The sequence below is a fragment of the Corythoichthys intestinalis genome, chromosome 12, assembly GCF_030265065.1.
Source record: "Corythoichthys intestinalis isolate RoL2023-P3 chromosome 12, ASM3026506v1, whole genome shotgun sequence".
NCBI lineage: Eukaryota > Metazoa > Chordata > Actinopteri > Syngnathiformes > Syngnathidae > Corythoichthys > Corythoichthys intestinalis.
The window spans coordinates 7,130,881-7,146,969 of NC_080406.1; the positions used below are offsets into that span (position 1 = coordinate 7,130,881).

The 16,089-nt window shown below is 38.2% G+C and overlaps 2 protein-coding genes across 4 annotated transcripts in view; one reads left to right on the plus strand and one right to left on the minus strand.

Annotated features, from left to right (window-relative positions):
• Positions 1-16,089, minus strand: part of cmss1 (cms1 ribosomal small subunit homolog) — a 48,368-nt gene that overhangs the window by 10,165 nt on the left and 22,114 nt on the right. The window lies entirely within an intron of this gene.
• Positions 93-16,089, plus strand: part of LOC130926894 (filamin A-interacting protein 1-like) — a 37,724-nt gene continuing 21,727 nt past the window's right edge. Inside the window, exons 1-4 of one of the 3 annotated variants that reach the window (XM_057852213.1) lie at positions 93-1,044; positions 11,520-11,750; positions 11,850-12,023; positions 12,365-12,543. In XM_057852213.1, the coding sequence (XP_057708196.1) occupies positions 11,601-11,750; positions 11,850-12,023; positions 12,365-12,543 (503 nt within the window). In that variant the 5' untranslated portion in view covers positions 93-1,044; positions 11,520-11,600. Of the gene's footprint in view, positions 1,045-7,824; positions 8,856-11,519; positions 11,751-11,849; positions 12,024-12,364; positions 12,544-16,089 lie in introns of those variants that run through there. The other 2 variants (XM_057852212.1, XM_057852211.1) reach the window with 2 other exon arrangements.

Below are 16,089 nucleotides of genomic sequence, written 5' to 3' on the forward strand. Positions count from 1 at the left end.
CAAGAATTTTCACCGGAAAAGCTCTGTTGTCATAAGGCGGTTGCTAGCTACATTCACTAACAGAGAAGCATTGTACTTTGAAATATTTACGTAAAATAAATGCTAACTGCACGTTTATTTTGCTTTTATCCAAGAATCGAGACGGTTTTACGTCCATATCTATATAGAATTCAGGGATTTAAGCATTTATTCACAAGAATTTTAAACAAAAAAGCTCTGTCTGAGATTCCACTCGGTCAGCTTTGACGGCCAACAATGCAGGCCCCCTATCTATCAGCCCCGTGCCCGTCAATACATTATGAAGTCTATGGATATGACAGAAAACACTCATCAAAACAGTTGTCGACGAACGGCTTAATCGTTGCAAAGTTGGATAATGTTAGGAAAAATGCAATGCTCGATTTCGGTGACTGTCTGACTCAGGAGCTGATTATTTTCTTTACTTTATGTTTACATTACTTTAGCACCAATCAAAAGTGCGCATGACTGTGGTGAGCAGAAATCTTTCATTTCAATAGAGGTGCAGGTGTACCTAATGCTGTGATTCCACAAGGGTATAAGCATGATCATTGCACATCTGACTCCCATCTTTGACCGTTTATTTCTCCTTCCTCCTTAATACATTAGTACCATCTCATCCATCATCATCACCGCCTGCTTTTGCTTTTCTTAGCCAGGCTCATTACTGTCAGTGGCCTACATAAGACAACGACAAAAGATGAGCATGGGATTGCAGTTCATGATGACTTTTGGCTGTCCGTCGAGACGCAGTTCCGCCCCCTTTTCCAGTCAGTCACAGCCAGACTCATCGATTGTCATTAGTGCAGACGGACGTACACTCCATCAGCTGACCCCCCCCCCCTCCCCCCAACATACACACCCACTAACACGACCGCCAGTCCTCCTCCATTGATGGAGCCAGCCAACAATCTCCCTCATTACAGTAAGGTTGATGTGAGGACACTTGGATGCTACACAACGAAGACCATGAAGGATCAACTTTAAAAACATACCGATTATCTCGTCAACACTCCTTCATTGCAAGTAAGCCTTTTTGCTTAAAAGTACTGCATTATATTAATATTTTTGGTTTGTCGAACCCTCGCTCACCTTTGAATTTTAAAAAGAAAACAAATCAATACGTTAACATTTTGTGTTAACAGGGAAATGATGACTGTGGAATCGTAATAAATGCTCACAACTATTTTCAAATCAGTCGGGACTTTAAAATGCATCCACAAAATTAATGAATCAGCTATGGAATTAACTACTATTATTAAAGAAAATATTAATAAGGGATGACAATCTGACTAATTGCCCTCCCTTAATCAACTATGGTTGGAATTAACAATAACATATGCACACATATATAAAGGGGTTGGAGAAAATAATGGAAACGCCTAACATTTTAGCATTATAATCATTGAACATAATTGTTAAAGAATGGCATGAGGGACATTCTAATGAAGTTGAGCATCTCGTATGACCGGCACAATCCCCAGACCTCAACATTATTGAGTATTCATGGTCAGTTTTAGAGATTCAATTAAGTTGTCGATTTCCACCGCCATGGTCTCTAAAAGAGTTAGAGGGTATTCTAACTGAAGAATAGCTTAAAATTCCTTTGGAAATAATTCACAAGTTGTTGTTGACTCAATACCTCGGAGAATTGAGGTTGTAATTGCCGCAAAAGGCGGACCTACACCATATTTAGTTTTTGTTGATTTTTTTAAGGTGTTTCCATTACTCCTCAACCCATTTTTATTATTTTTTTTATGATTGTTGTCAAGTCCGACCCTTCCTAAAAAGCCGTGTTCAAAGCAAGCTAGGCGCTAATAACGCACAGCTGCACCGTTACCGTAGCGTCTCTCTCGCTTTTTGACACGAAATTGCTGCATGAATTCCGATTTGAGATACAGTACCGGCCGCCGCGACAGTCTGGAAAAATGTGGCCCAGATCGGATTTGAACCACATACGAAAGTGACCCAGATCGGATTTTAAATGGTCCAGTTCTATGCGACTTGCCACGTTCAGACCGTCAAGTTAATGCCTCACTCGAGTCGGAAAAACACTAAAAAATCGGATTCGTGCATTAAGACCTGTAGTATGAAACGTAGCCTAAGTGGGTCTGGCGTGCCACGAAAGATGTGCATGCTGAAAAGCACCTCATACCCACTGTGAAGTATGGGGGTGGGTCAGTGATGCTGTGGGGCTGTTTCGCTTCCAAAGGCCCTGGGAACCTTGTTAGGGTGCATGGCATCATGAATGCTTTAAAATATTAGGACATTTTAAATCAAAATCTGTTGCCCTCTGCCCGAAAGCTGAAGATGGGTCATCACTGGGTCTTTCAGTAAGACAATGACCTTAAAACATATGGCCAAATCTACACAGAAATGGTTCACCAGACACAAAATCAAGCTCCTCCCATGGCCATGTCAGTCCCCAGACCTTGTTTTGTTGGCAAAAGGGGGTTGTACAAAGTATTAACACCAGGGGTGCTAATAATTGTGACACACGTTATTTGATGTCAAATATTTTTTTTCTGTATGTGGGATTTTTTCTCCCCACTGAATGAATGCACTTGTGTTGACGGTTGGATTTTTCTTCTTTTTTTCCATTATGGTCCCATATTATTTGAATTAAAAAAAATATTAGAAGCTAAAAAACACATCTTTTTCATGGGTGCCAATAATTATGGAGTGCACTGTATTAGGCTGAGGGTGCCAATACTTTTGTCCGGCCCATTTTTGAAGTTTTATGTAAAATAATAATGATTTAATTTTTTCCCCATTCTCTTCTGTGTGTTTTCATTTCAAGCAAAATAAATGAAGATATTACTACCACAACATTTGTAACTGCAATCATTTTCTTACAGATATTAAGCATCATCTGACAGACTTGCAGAGGTGCCAATACTTTTGGCCAGCAGTGTAGTTGGGGTTAGTTTTATGAGAATCAGCCATATTTATATGATAGAAGATGGATATCAAACTGTTCCACACATATAAAGCTAGAACAGAAAATCTATGCACTACAAAAGACACAACGCTTACCCCACCCTATAAGCCAAAGGGTCAGGTAACAGGAAATCAATATGAGTCAATGACAGTAGAGGATGTCGACAAGGTAGAAAATGGCTATTGCCTTGTCATCTTTAACCGGTCAATCAATAGTGGTGACTGGTTTTAATGGACGGTAAATGGCGCAGAATGGATACAATGACAGTCAATCGACTAGTACCAGGAAATTACTTTTTTTTTTTTTAAGGGGGAGCCAGACAAATTGCTTTCAGGCTGAAAACGGTGTCATTGTACCGTTGCAATCAGCGATGATTACGGTGGGTCATGACCTCAGATTAGCGGGTTGTAAATGGAACAAGTACGTGCTTAACTCATTGACTGCCATTAGCCTGTTTACATGGAGCCAAATAATACAATCGTCAGATTCTTGCAATATGTGAACTGAAGAGCAATATATTTTTCATGTAATCATGTATAGACGTATTCAATCATTACTGTTTTTTTTTTTTTTTTACTGTCTTCAGGCTTGTTTACAATGTGCCTGTTCGTCTTTATGTAAACATTCGGGGCCTTCCCCTGTAGAAGGAGCCCTTCAATGTCGAGTGGGCAAATCCTGGGCTGGTTTACAATTTGACTTCATAAAATGATTTTTTCCCCTGTCTTTTTGTTCTCAGTTAATTTGATACTTTCTTCCATGATTGGTTCGTAATTCTTATTGTAATACGCTATGATTTGCGTGTTGTCATCTTCTGCTCATTTAATGCAGCACTTGGTAATTTTTCAGTTTTCGTCAATTTTAGTGACGCCGGTGGACAAAAGCGGTAGTGTTTTGCCTTAAGGAAGACTGTTTCTCATGAGAACCAGCGCACACCCGCACAATGTCGTAAAATCCTCAATCTAGGGCTGCAGTTATCAAATATTTTAGTAATCGAGTATTCTACTGAAAATACCATCGATTAATCGAGTAATTGGATAAAACGTTTTTCTCTAGGTAAAGAGCAATTATAAATATCCATAAGAAAACAAGACATTTCACCCAATATTGAACTATTTTTAGACAATCACTGTCATTATTTTAAGATGTACATTGTTGAAAACAGTCAACAATTGCATCTCGGGCAATGTCCACACGTAGCAGGGTTTTTTTTGTTTTTTTTTCCAAAAACGAGGACTCTGTCCTAATACGTCGGGGAAAAATAATTGCGTCCACACCTGCACGTTTGTGTAGAGGAAAAAAAAAAATTCCACAGCCAACCACTTTCATTAATTTTAAAGCACATTCAAAACAATAAAATAACTGTCCAAAATACCCATTATTCAATAAGAAGCACAGTAAGAGTTTGTAAAAAAAAAAAAAAAAAAAATTTTTAAATGGAAGCATAAAAGCGCCTATTTAATATATTCCAAATGTAAAAAATTGGTCTCATGTGTGACGTGAGGACAAAATTTGCCGCAGCCAGTGACGTAAATCTTCGGTTATCAGTGTACACATGATGGAGCCACAAACGCAGAATTCGCAAATCTTCACCTTCCCCGTCGTTTTTAAGAACCCTGGTTTAAATCTGCGTGCGCGTGTGGATGATAAGTCAAACCGTAGAAAAATATCTTCTTTTAGCCAAACTACGTGTGGACATGGCCTCAGATGTGACTGGGAAAATAAAAACAAATTAACTGCTTTCACTAAAAAAAACTCAAGATCTTATTAAAAAAATCGTATTTCTTACCTAAAAATCTCATTACGCTTGATAACACACACTTAAAAGTTAGGTAGGTAGGTATTTTTCCCACGTGTTTCAATTGAATTTCCATATGTGTCAAGCTATTTTTAAGTTCCACTTAAGTTTTAAGTTAGTCTAAATTGTAAGTCCTGATAGGATTTTGAGTTTTTGCAGTGTTCAAAATAATTGTATGATACCTGCTGTATTTGGGCACATTAGGCACCAGTGCTACTTTGTGTTTTATCCAGCAATGATTACCAAGCTAAAATTGACAGTTAGCTTTAATATGTTTTTATTTTACACCCCCATCACTCCACACAGTTTTGTTTCTACAGATTAAATAAAGCCTGTATGTTAGCCATGCATCGACAGTAGTCATAATTAATAGAAACCTAGCCCTCCACAAGGCTAACGTAACGTTAGCAAGGTACAGTAACGTTAATATTATTTATCAGCGCTGAGAAGTCTACTGCTTTAAGATAACAGCTGTTTACTAACAATGGCGAGTGTCATTTCGCATCCTAGTTCTATATACATGTGATATCTATGACACGCATCAGACGCTACCACCATAGCATCATGTGGGCTTAGTTTGTAGCAACGTTGGTGGAGTTTGTAGCGGCTGTCGCCTGCAGTCAGGAATTAATGCTTCTTTCTCTAAGCCTGTGACGTCAGCCGCATTAAAAGTAGTCCGGGCAAAACATCATGCTTAGAGCTGGCAAAATTAACCGATTCCTCGAGGCGGAGAAAATGCCTCGATGAATTTTTAAAATCGAGTTACGCAAATTATTCCAGTAATCGTTTCAACTCTACATCAATCAATCGAAAGTTAATCACCCGGTCACCTGCAGATGGATTAAACAATATTTCTGTTTCCTGTGGTTGTGTGGAGGATGAATATTAATAAGGTAATGAATCCAGTTGTGGCTAAACAATAGCATATGACGGTTAGTTTCAAACCGTCATATTAGGGCTAGGCGATATGGCCTCAAGTACGTATCACGGTAAATTGTGCAGAATTACCTCGACAACGATAAATTCGCCCAAGCGGGCTGTTATATAATTTGAAATTTTGAATCAATGCATGACATACAAATGAACCGTTTCTCGTTAAATTTATTTACCAGCTTTCATTTTAACAATTGCACATGCAGTCTAAACATTAAGTATATAAAAAAAAAAATCTTGTAAACAATAAGAATTCCAGTGTGAACATTTATAACAGCTTGTATGACTTGAAAAATGTACAACATTATAAAAATCAATATGACAGCTGTCCAAACATGTCATTGTAACACAAATGACTTGCAGCTTTAACAGTACACTTCAGACAACTTATTGGTAATGGCTGCTGTGACATAATTATTCAACACAAGTGTTTACGTCAGGTTTCAGTTTTTTTTCCCCATAACATTTTTTAATGCATGCACCCCCCACACAGACACAAACAGATTAAAGCTGTATTGCTCTGATGCCAATGAAACATTTGAAATTTTATGATGGCAGAATAAAGCAAACACATACAGAAAAATAGCTGTGGCCATTAAACTGTCATATTACATATAGGCTTCACTGTTGGATTATACTTTATGCTGAGTGCTTTACCATCATGAAAGCTTTCAGAGAAACAACACAGAGATACCAAATAAAGCAACATAATAATTGCTAGATGATGTCCGTGCCCAGTCCACTCATTAATTTCAGCCTTTCGACAAGGTTAGAGCCGCAATCCGACTCCATCACGTTCATTTGTACCGTTAGCCGCTAGTGTTAGCCTGTGGCTTGGCTACCAGAAGAAAGCACTGAAAGCATCCTCTCCTGAAATCGTGAGAACCAGGGAGGACAGCGGGTGAAAGCCCGCCTGGAACCCGCCAAGAGTTTACTTAATGTCGCGTGAAAGTTTGGCGAAGCTCCCTTAAGCCCGGTGTTCTGACAAATTTTGCAACCCATCACCTGTCTTCTGTTTGTTTGGCTTCCTGAATACCATGTGACTCCATACGTTAGCGCACTGACTGCTTTCTTAAAAGGGAATGAACATAGCCGAGTCAAAGCGTGATGAAAAGACTATATTTTCTTGTTTTATTAAATTACCGAATTTACCGACATGGTCAAAATTACGTCGGTCATCATGAAGAATTTCAGTAACGGTAAATTTTCGGTTTACTGCCCTGCTCTACGTCATATGGCTTAGTAGAGGTGTGCAAAATTTCCGATTCTTAGATTATTCGCGATTCGGCCGTGGAAGATTCGAGAACGATTCACAAACATCCAAATTCCGATTATTGAAATATGCCAAGTAAAGCGGAAGTACAACACACTCAGCGCGCCGCGCGGTCAATGAGCAACGGAGCGAGAGTAGCTAAACATCATGCTTCTCATTACCCGGCCCCTCGGGTAATGCCAATGCTCAACTCACGGCTCTAGCTCAACTCATGCCACGAGATAAAAAAACACAACAACATACCTGAAGCTGCTACAAAAGTACGTCATCCACATAATGTTACGGTAGATATCATTTATATAAGACTAGATGCACTTTGGTAGTGGTAGCGTTTGCAGCACATCTACAAAAAGCTAGATGCAGACGTAGTAAACGGCCGCCATCTTAAAGCAGTACACTTCTCTGCAAGGCTGTTGTAGCGAACCTTCCAAGCAAACCTAATTAACTTTTTATCTAAAATACTCCTAAATCGGTAAAATATTGACTTGAATCTATCTTTAAAATAGTTTTAAAACTTTCACATGTCAAAGTTGACAAAAGGGAAATTATGGATTAACGGGAGCAATTTTAACAACTTTAACGGTTGATTCACAACATTAAATTAATTGAATGTAGTTTAAAGCTGCTGATACAGAATGGGGACTGGAGTTTTTTATTTACTGTTATTTTTGTATATTTGTTTACTGCTATATGTTAACTTGATACTGAAATAGTAGTTTGGTTTAGCATGAGAGTATTTTTGAACAATTTTGGAACTAATGTACAAAACATGTATTAAAAAAATTTTTTTTTTTAAATTTAAAAAAAAAAAAAAAAAGGAGGGGGGTGCATTAATAATCGTTTTATAATCGAATCGGAGCCTCTGAATCGTAATCGTAATCGAATCGTTAGGTGCCCAAAGATTCCCAGCTCTATGGCTTAGTGTGGCTAACCCCCCCACCCCACACGAACTCTCATTTTGTGGTGGTCAGGCCAGCGAGTGAAAGCCGGCCAATGTTTATTCTGTAAATCCTGGTTGCCCCCCATTTTTTCCCTCCTCAGTCAAAACTTTTTGTTTCTTTTGTTGCTCTGCCATCTTTGCAGAATTTGCGTGAAAGCGTTCACATTGACTTTAAATTGAATGGGGAAAGGGAGAAGTGACATATAACGTAGTCAGCACATTTATTGGTTTTTTTTTGTTTTGTTTGGGAGAGTTTCTACCACCCACCTCAAAGTTAATTAGTGCCGGTGAAAGTTACCTATAGAGACCCCCTCAAATTATAAAAGCGGTGTCATTCAACTAGTTGTCAATCGACATATTAAAGTTGAAAAGTTACCTAGGGTTGCTTTAAGAGAATGAAAAAACCTGTAAAAAGAGAAAGTCGACTCCGCCTACCATTTGCCTCGACTTTTTCTCTTCAGAACCTTATCAATGGCCATTTTTGTTGCTGGCGACAGGCCTAAGTATTAGTTCTCTGAATGTCTTATCATCTTAAGACCTCATTCACACATGCTACATCTGCTAAACCCTCAAGTGACAGCAATCATGTGAATTACACTTCCAACAGTGATGCAATAATTGTGGAATCTCGCATCTTATGAGTGAGCGCAGGACTTTTGTGTGTGTGCGTGGGCGCGCAGGAAGACACAAAATAGCAAACAGTAGAATTTCGCAACAGTCCGTCAAAGAACTCTTATTTGGGAGGAGAGGAGAAAGAAAAAACAAATCGCAGAGGACAGTTTACATCAGAGCCCAAAAATGTCGAGCATATTTATTACATTATGGAACCGCCAAGCAGTCATTGTTTGGCTTTCCAACTCGATGCCTGCCATGTGATTTATGGACCTGGGTAAATTCAATAATGAATAGACCACCTACAGGCCAAATCACCCGCAAACTACTTTTGGAAAAATCAGTAAGTAAGGTTTCATTTGTTTTGGGAGAATAACATGCATCGTAAATGTTTCAAGAAGCTCAGATTTAACGATAATTATTTTTTGACAAACAAATTTATGATGACAAAAATTACAAGAAACCAGATTATTTTCTTATTGAGTGTGAACATGAAGATATTGACAAGACATAGAGACTGCTTAGCAAAATGAGGACAATTTGGGGTATTCAATCAGCCTACCATGCCTTTATTGAACAGAAAACACCAGAACATAAGAACGGCAACTACCACTCTCAGTCATGGTTGCCACAACTACCCATGAAACGTTGCTGGCGTAACATATACTAAATAACAGCTGCTACAGTATGAATATCCAGTTGAAAAAAAAAAAAAATCTATTTTAATTTTGTACATGATACCGTAAAGTTGAAAGCCAACTGTGACATTGCAATCGCAATAGACGCATCTTTTGCCGAAAAGATGGCGATCAAACCCAGAGAGAGATCAAACCCATCTAAGAACACTTACAGACACATAAAGTACAACTGTGTAAAATTTCGTAAAAATCTGCCCAGCCTTTTCGGAGTCCATAAGGGAACGAACACACAAACACACAAAGTTCCATTTATCTATAAGTATAGATATCGATATTAGTGCAACAACGATTAATCACTTGAGTAGTCCGATGAGAAACAAGCTTCGAATCAAATTTTGCTGCTTCGAGTATTTGCTTAGAGTGGTGTTGTAATGTTTTGTTTTGAAAGTCTTTGCATTTAGTTTTATTGATTTGGGTGGACACACTGCACTCTAGTGGCAATAGTGAATATGACATAACACATTTAACTTGGCTGAATGCAGCTGCTCCCTGTTTAAACCAACACGAGTTAAAGTTTTTGTTTGAGCTAATATGTTTTTTAATGAATTCGTAATTAAGTTTATGAGTATAATTAGCTGTTTTTTGGTGGGAATATGTGTTTAGAGCTGAAACGAGTACTCGAGCAACTCGAGTTTAAAAACTGATCCGAGTAATTTTATTCACCTCGAGTAATCGTTTAATTTTGACAGCTCTAAGCATCACGTTTTGCCTGGACTACTTTTAATGCGGGGCAACGCGCTGATGTCACGTGCGTAGAGGAAGAAGCAATTAAAAAATAAATAAATAAATAAATAAAAACAATTTACTGCAGCCGACAGCTGCTTCAAACGACGCCGATATTGCTAAAAACTAGCCCGCATGATGCTACGGTAGTAGCAGGTATTGTCTGATGCGTCTCATAGAGATCCCATGTATGTTGAACTAGATGCGAAATGACATAGTCAGCGGCGTTAGTAAACAGCCGCCATCTTAAAGCAGTAGACTTCTAAGCGCTAATAAATAAGTTTATAACGTTACTGTCACTCGCTCACATAACGTCAGCCCTGCGGAGGGCTAGGTTTCTATCAGTTATGACCACTGTCGATGCCTGGCTAACGTGTCTTACATACAGGCTTTATTTAATCTGTGGAAACATAGCGCTGTAGAGTGATGAGGGTGTAAAATAAAACTTAATAATGCTAACTGTCAATTTTAGCTCAGTAGTCATTGCTGGATAAAAAACCAAGTAGCACTGGTCCCTGATGTGCTCCAATACAACAGGTATCATACATTTATTTTGAACACTGCAAAAACTCAAAATCCTATCAGGACTTACAGTTCAAACTAACTTAAAACTTAACTAGAACTTAAAAATAGCTTGACACAAATAGTAATTCAATCGAAACACGTGGGAAAACACTTAACTTTTAAGTGATGTGTGTTATCAAGCGTAATGGCATTTTTAGGTAAGATACATATATATATTTTTTTTTTATAAGATCTGAAAGTTTTGAGTGAAAGCAGTGAATTAGGTTGTTTTTTTTTTTTTTTAAATCTAGTTACATCTGAGATGCAATTGTTGGCTGTTTTTCAACAATGTACATTGAAAATAAAGACATTGATTGACTGAAAATGGTTGAATATTAGATGAAATGTCTTGTTTTCTCATGTATATTTATAATTGCTCTTCACCTAAAAATATATGTTCTATCCGATTACTCGATTAGAATTTTCAGCCGATTACTCGATTACTAAAATATTCGATAGCTGCAGCCCTACATGTGTTTGAATGATTTGTTAAGAGTATTGTAAAAAAATGTTAGCATTTTATAGCATATAAGCTAGCGGACTTTTTCAATTGAAGTTCGCCAATCGTTCTTTTGTTGTGCTTACAGTAGATCCTCATTTAATTTCTTTTATACCGTTTGAGGCTTAGCTCAGGTATTTTAACTGCATAGTTTAAAAAAACTGAAATTTTATTTTGTCTTCGCATGTAAATGCTCTTTTTAAAGTGCAATCTTAGCGAGCCTTTTTTTTTTTTTACATCTCCTAAAATCTATTCTGCAACACATTAAATATTCCTAATCTTATTAATTGATTATTCGAAATATCTAGTTGATAGATTAATCGACAACTAAAATAATCGATAGCTGCAGCCGTAATGGATAGCTTTTATTGTGTTAGCTAAACCGCTAACACCGTCTGTAATGGTGTTGTGCCAAAAGGCCTGTGAATGCCATTTCATCAAGTTTTAAAACGGCAAATTAAACAATATAAAAAAATCTAAATGTCGATGTGTTTCATGCCTCACTCATTTATCAACTCTTAAGTTCCAGGAAATGCATCCTTCTGTTGAAAGTTGTCTGTGCGCTCGCTGGAAACAAGCAGATCCCAAGAAACACGACTTTTAGATGCCTAACATCTCCAAGAATAGCGAAATTCTTTTTCCAATGAACGACGGGCAAGACAACAGACGCAAGTGCGAGAGAAGACGCGCAAGAGCAGATCTTTCCCGCGATGACATGTTATTCTTGCTCAGTGTTTTGGAGGGAGAGCTTCAGGTGGGATGGCCATATTTGGAAGTAGTCAAATATAGAACATGACTCATAAGACACATAAAATATTCAGGAAACTGATTATTGTGTTGTTGGTCACGCCAGGCGAGAGATGAAGTCATTGCCGTGTTGAAATCAGAGAGGACCGACTCGGCTCTACTGAAGGCCCACTACGGTTTTATTGGATTGGAGGGGGCGCTACGTTCCCTGCACGGAGACTTGCTGCAGACGCGACAACAGGACCACCTACACGATGTGTACAAAACAGCTATGTATGAGGTACCAATAACAAGAAAGCAGACACCATAGGGAGTCGCTAATCAAATTTAATGAGGTGAACTTTGCGCCATCTGACAAAAGCGGATTAATTACTGCTGCTTCATTGCGCGTTGAGTAAATTTGTGCTTCCGGAGAAGCAATTAAAGCGTAATGATTTAGCGACCCCCCTGGATTGTTTTGGTTTCGCTTGATTGAGAGTACTTTGCAAGTTCTCATCAGGATCTTCTCTTGTTGCCGAGATGATAGAAAAACAATCCCCAAATTAACGCTGATCTTTCTGAAATTTAATGAATTCCTGGCATTCTAACTGCATTGTGTATTGCTTGATCCTTTTTTTGCAGCTTATGAATTTTATACAGTCCCAGAAAAGGTCAAACAACCTGTTGCAGGAGCAGCTTCTTGAGGTATCCAATGCTCACTGGTATGCTGTTAGCAGAAGTGAAGTGCAGCAGGGATACCACCGGGATTTCGTTCAAAAGAATAAGTGCTTTACGACGCTACTGGAGGACGACCAAGAGAGGTTAGTCAGCGCATCACATCACGGAATGGTTCATACTACGGAAAAGAAATTTGTGAAAGTTTTGGTGGATCATGGTCAGAGGTGGGCAGAGTAGCCAAAAATTAGCCAAGTAGCTAAGTAAGAGTAGCGTTACTTCAAAATAATATTACTCGGGTTGTTCCGATCATGTTTTTTTCCTCCCGATCCGATCCCGATCGTTTTAGTTTGAGTATCTGCCAATCCCGATATTTCCCAATCCGAATGCTTTTTTTTTTGCTCCCGATTCAATTCCAATCAGTCCCGATAATTTTTCCCGATCATATACATTTTGGCAATGCATTAAGAAAAAAATGAATAAAACTCGGACGAATATATACATTAGAGCTGAAACGAGTACTCGAGCAACTCGAGTAACTCGAGTTTAAAAACTGATCCGAGTAATTTTATTCACCTCGAGTAATCGTTTATTTTGACAGTTCTAAGCATCACGTTTTGCTCGGACTACTTTCAACGCGGGACAACGCGCTGTCACGTGCGGAGAGGAAGAAGGGAAAAAAAAAAACTTACTGCAGCCGACAGCCGCCACAAACGACGCCGACGTTGCTAAATACTAGCCCGCACGATGCTACGTTGGTAACAGGTACCGTCTGATGCGTCTCAGAGATCACATGTATGTTGAACTAGATGCAAAATGACAGACTCGGCCGCGTCTGGGCAGCGTTAGTAAACAGCCACCATCTTAAAGCAGTAGAGCGCTAAGCGCTAATAAATAAGATTAACGTTACTGTCGCTACTAGCTCACGTAACGTTAGCCCTGCGGAGGGCTAGGTTTCAATTAATTATGACCACTGTCGATGCGTGGCTAACGTGTCTTACATACAGGCTTTAATATAACGTAGCATTGTGGAGTGATGAGGGTGTAAAATAAAAACTCCATCATGCTAACTATCAATTTTAGCTCAATAGTCATTGCTGGATAAAACACCAAGTAACACTGGTCCCTAATGTGCTCCAATACAGCCAGTATTATACATTTATTTTGAACACTGCAAAAACTCAAAATCCTATCAGGACTTACAGTTTAGACTAACTTAAAACTTAACTAGAACTTAAAAATGGCTTGACATAAAGAGAAATTCAATTGAAACACGTGGGAAAAAATCCTAACTTTTAAGTGATGTGTGTTATCAAGCGTAACGGCATTTTTAGGTAATATATATATATATTTTTTTAAGATCTAAAAGTTTTTTGAATGAAAGCAGTGAATTAGTCTTTTTTTTTTTAATTCTAGTTACATCTGAGATGCAATTGTTGGCTGTTTTCAACAATATACATCGAAAATAAAGACATTGATTGACTGAAAATAGTTCAAGATTAGATGAAATGTCTTGTTTTCTCATGTATATTTATAATTGCTCTTCACCTAAAAATATATTTGTTTTATCCGATTACTCGATTAATCGATAGAATTTTCAGTAGATTACTCGATTACTAAAATATTCGATAGCTGCAGCCCTAATATACATTCAACATACAGTACATAAGTACTGTATTTAGTTTATTATGACAATAAATCCTCAAGATGGCATTTACATTATTAATATTCTTTCTGTGAGAGGGATCCACGGATAAAAAGACTTGTAATTCTTAAAGGATAAATGTGACTTTGTATATTGTGACTAAATATTCCCATCTAGTGTATTTGTTGAGCTTTCAGTAAATGATACTGCAGCCATTAAACTTCTGCCCAAATGCATGATGGGAAGTGCAACCATGACTGTGCGTAGGAGCACCAATTGATATATCTTTACTGAAACAACATAGTGTGTTAAGAAAAGGATCAACTACTACCTTTCTTCCCTACATTGCCTCCCACGCTATTTTTAATTGCTGAGAGAGGTATTGTAAGTCTTTAGCCACGTAAAAAATGGCTCCAAAGGCTGTCAAAATTCTCTCTACTCATTATACGCTGCCTTTTAGCGCTATCTATAGGTACAACGGCGTCTTTATAGATTGAACGCGACAATGTGTGAGTGGGTCGTGCTGCGCATGCGTTAATTATTTAACGTGATTAATCATAAAACATTAAATGCTGCCGTTATTGCAATAAATTTGATAGCCCTACTTTAAGCCAAAACTACTCTGATGGAGTGTAAGACATTTTGTCTGTAACGTTAAATACAATTAGAAAACGATTTAAATAAAAAATATATATTATTAAAAAAAGGCATGTCCGATATTTTTTTGCCGATTCCGATACTTTGAAAATGACGAGATCGGACCCGATCGATCGGGATTATCGATCGGGACATCTTTAAATATTACCCAAGTAAAAGTAGTCATCCAAAAATGTACTCATGTACAAGTAAAATAGTATTTGGTGAAAAGAATACTCAAGTATTGCGTAACATTGTGAGTAACTGCTTGCAAATTTGATTTTTTTTTTTTCCTGATGAATGAACTGTTGTTACAACTGTTACAGTAACCTATTACATAATCACATTAGGCCAAACACACACAAAACCCCCCCCCCAAAAAAACCCAACAATTATTGAACTCCGGTGAGAGAAGAAATTGACAGAAATGAAGCATGATTCGTCCAACAAACATGAGTGCCCTCTGGTGGAGAAAATAGTTTTAGTGTAAATAGTTCCGTCATAGTTACTATTAATAATGGAAGGGACAATGGGAAATTACCTATATTACTGAACTCATTTTATAACACATATAAGGTTGCTTGAAAATTGGTGGGGACAGTTTGAGTATATCTTGAAAAGTTGGTATTGTTATGTCCCTACCATTCCTCTGCAAACCTACGCCCTTGCTATAGACTGAAGCTCAAATCAACATGACGTCTTTGTCTTCCAAACTCTACAGTTTAAGTAAATATCCATCCTGTCCCTCTTGATATAAAAGATGTACAGTGATTTAAGTGTTTCAGCACACAGTCGAAAAACATCTGCACGTTTAGACGTACACGTGAGCACTTTTGTTAATCTGTATTGCCTGTTCAAAGTTCCACCACTTGTACAGCTCATTGCAGCCCGGACTTGGTTCAACCCCCAAGTGTGTCCAAGTTCTAATTGCGCTTGTAAACATATCAACATGCAATTATATGTACCATGTGCTTTTGCCACCTAACTTTGCTCCTAGCCAGTACCTCTACTGAAGCAAACAGGATAAAGATTGATGGCGGCTAGAATGTTTCCCCCTTTCCAAATAGTGACTACATTCAGATGTGGCCTGTGGGTATGGCTGGGTTGGTGAGTATGGCTAGGCCTGGTGTAGCTATGCAATCTTAGGCCTACACTGACTCTAGTCCTGCCAGAGTCCACTCTGTAATCTAATTATGGAGTTTTTGGAAGGGTAGCCTGCATTTGTTGGTAAGGGAGCGAACACTTAAAGCCATCCGCCACAGGAGCACGTTGCAATTTAAGACCAAAAATAATCACAACAAACGAGACACTTTGTTTGCAGCAACTCTATACAAATACAAAGCAGTCAAGACACTCATGAACAAATATACAGTGGGGCAAATAAGTATTTAGTCCACCACTAATTGTGCAA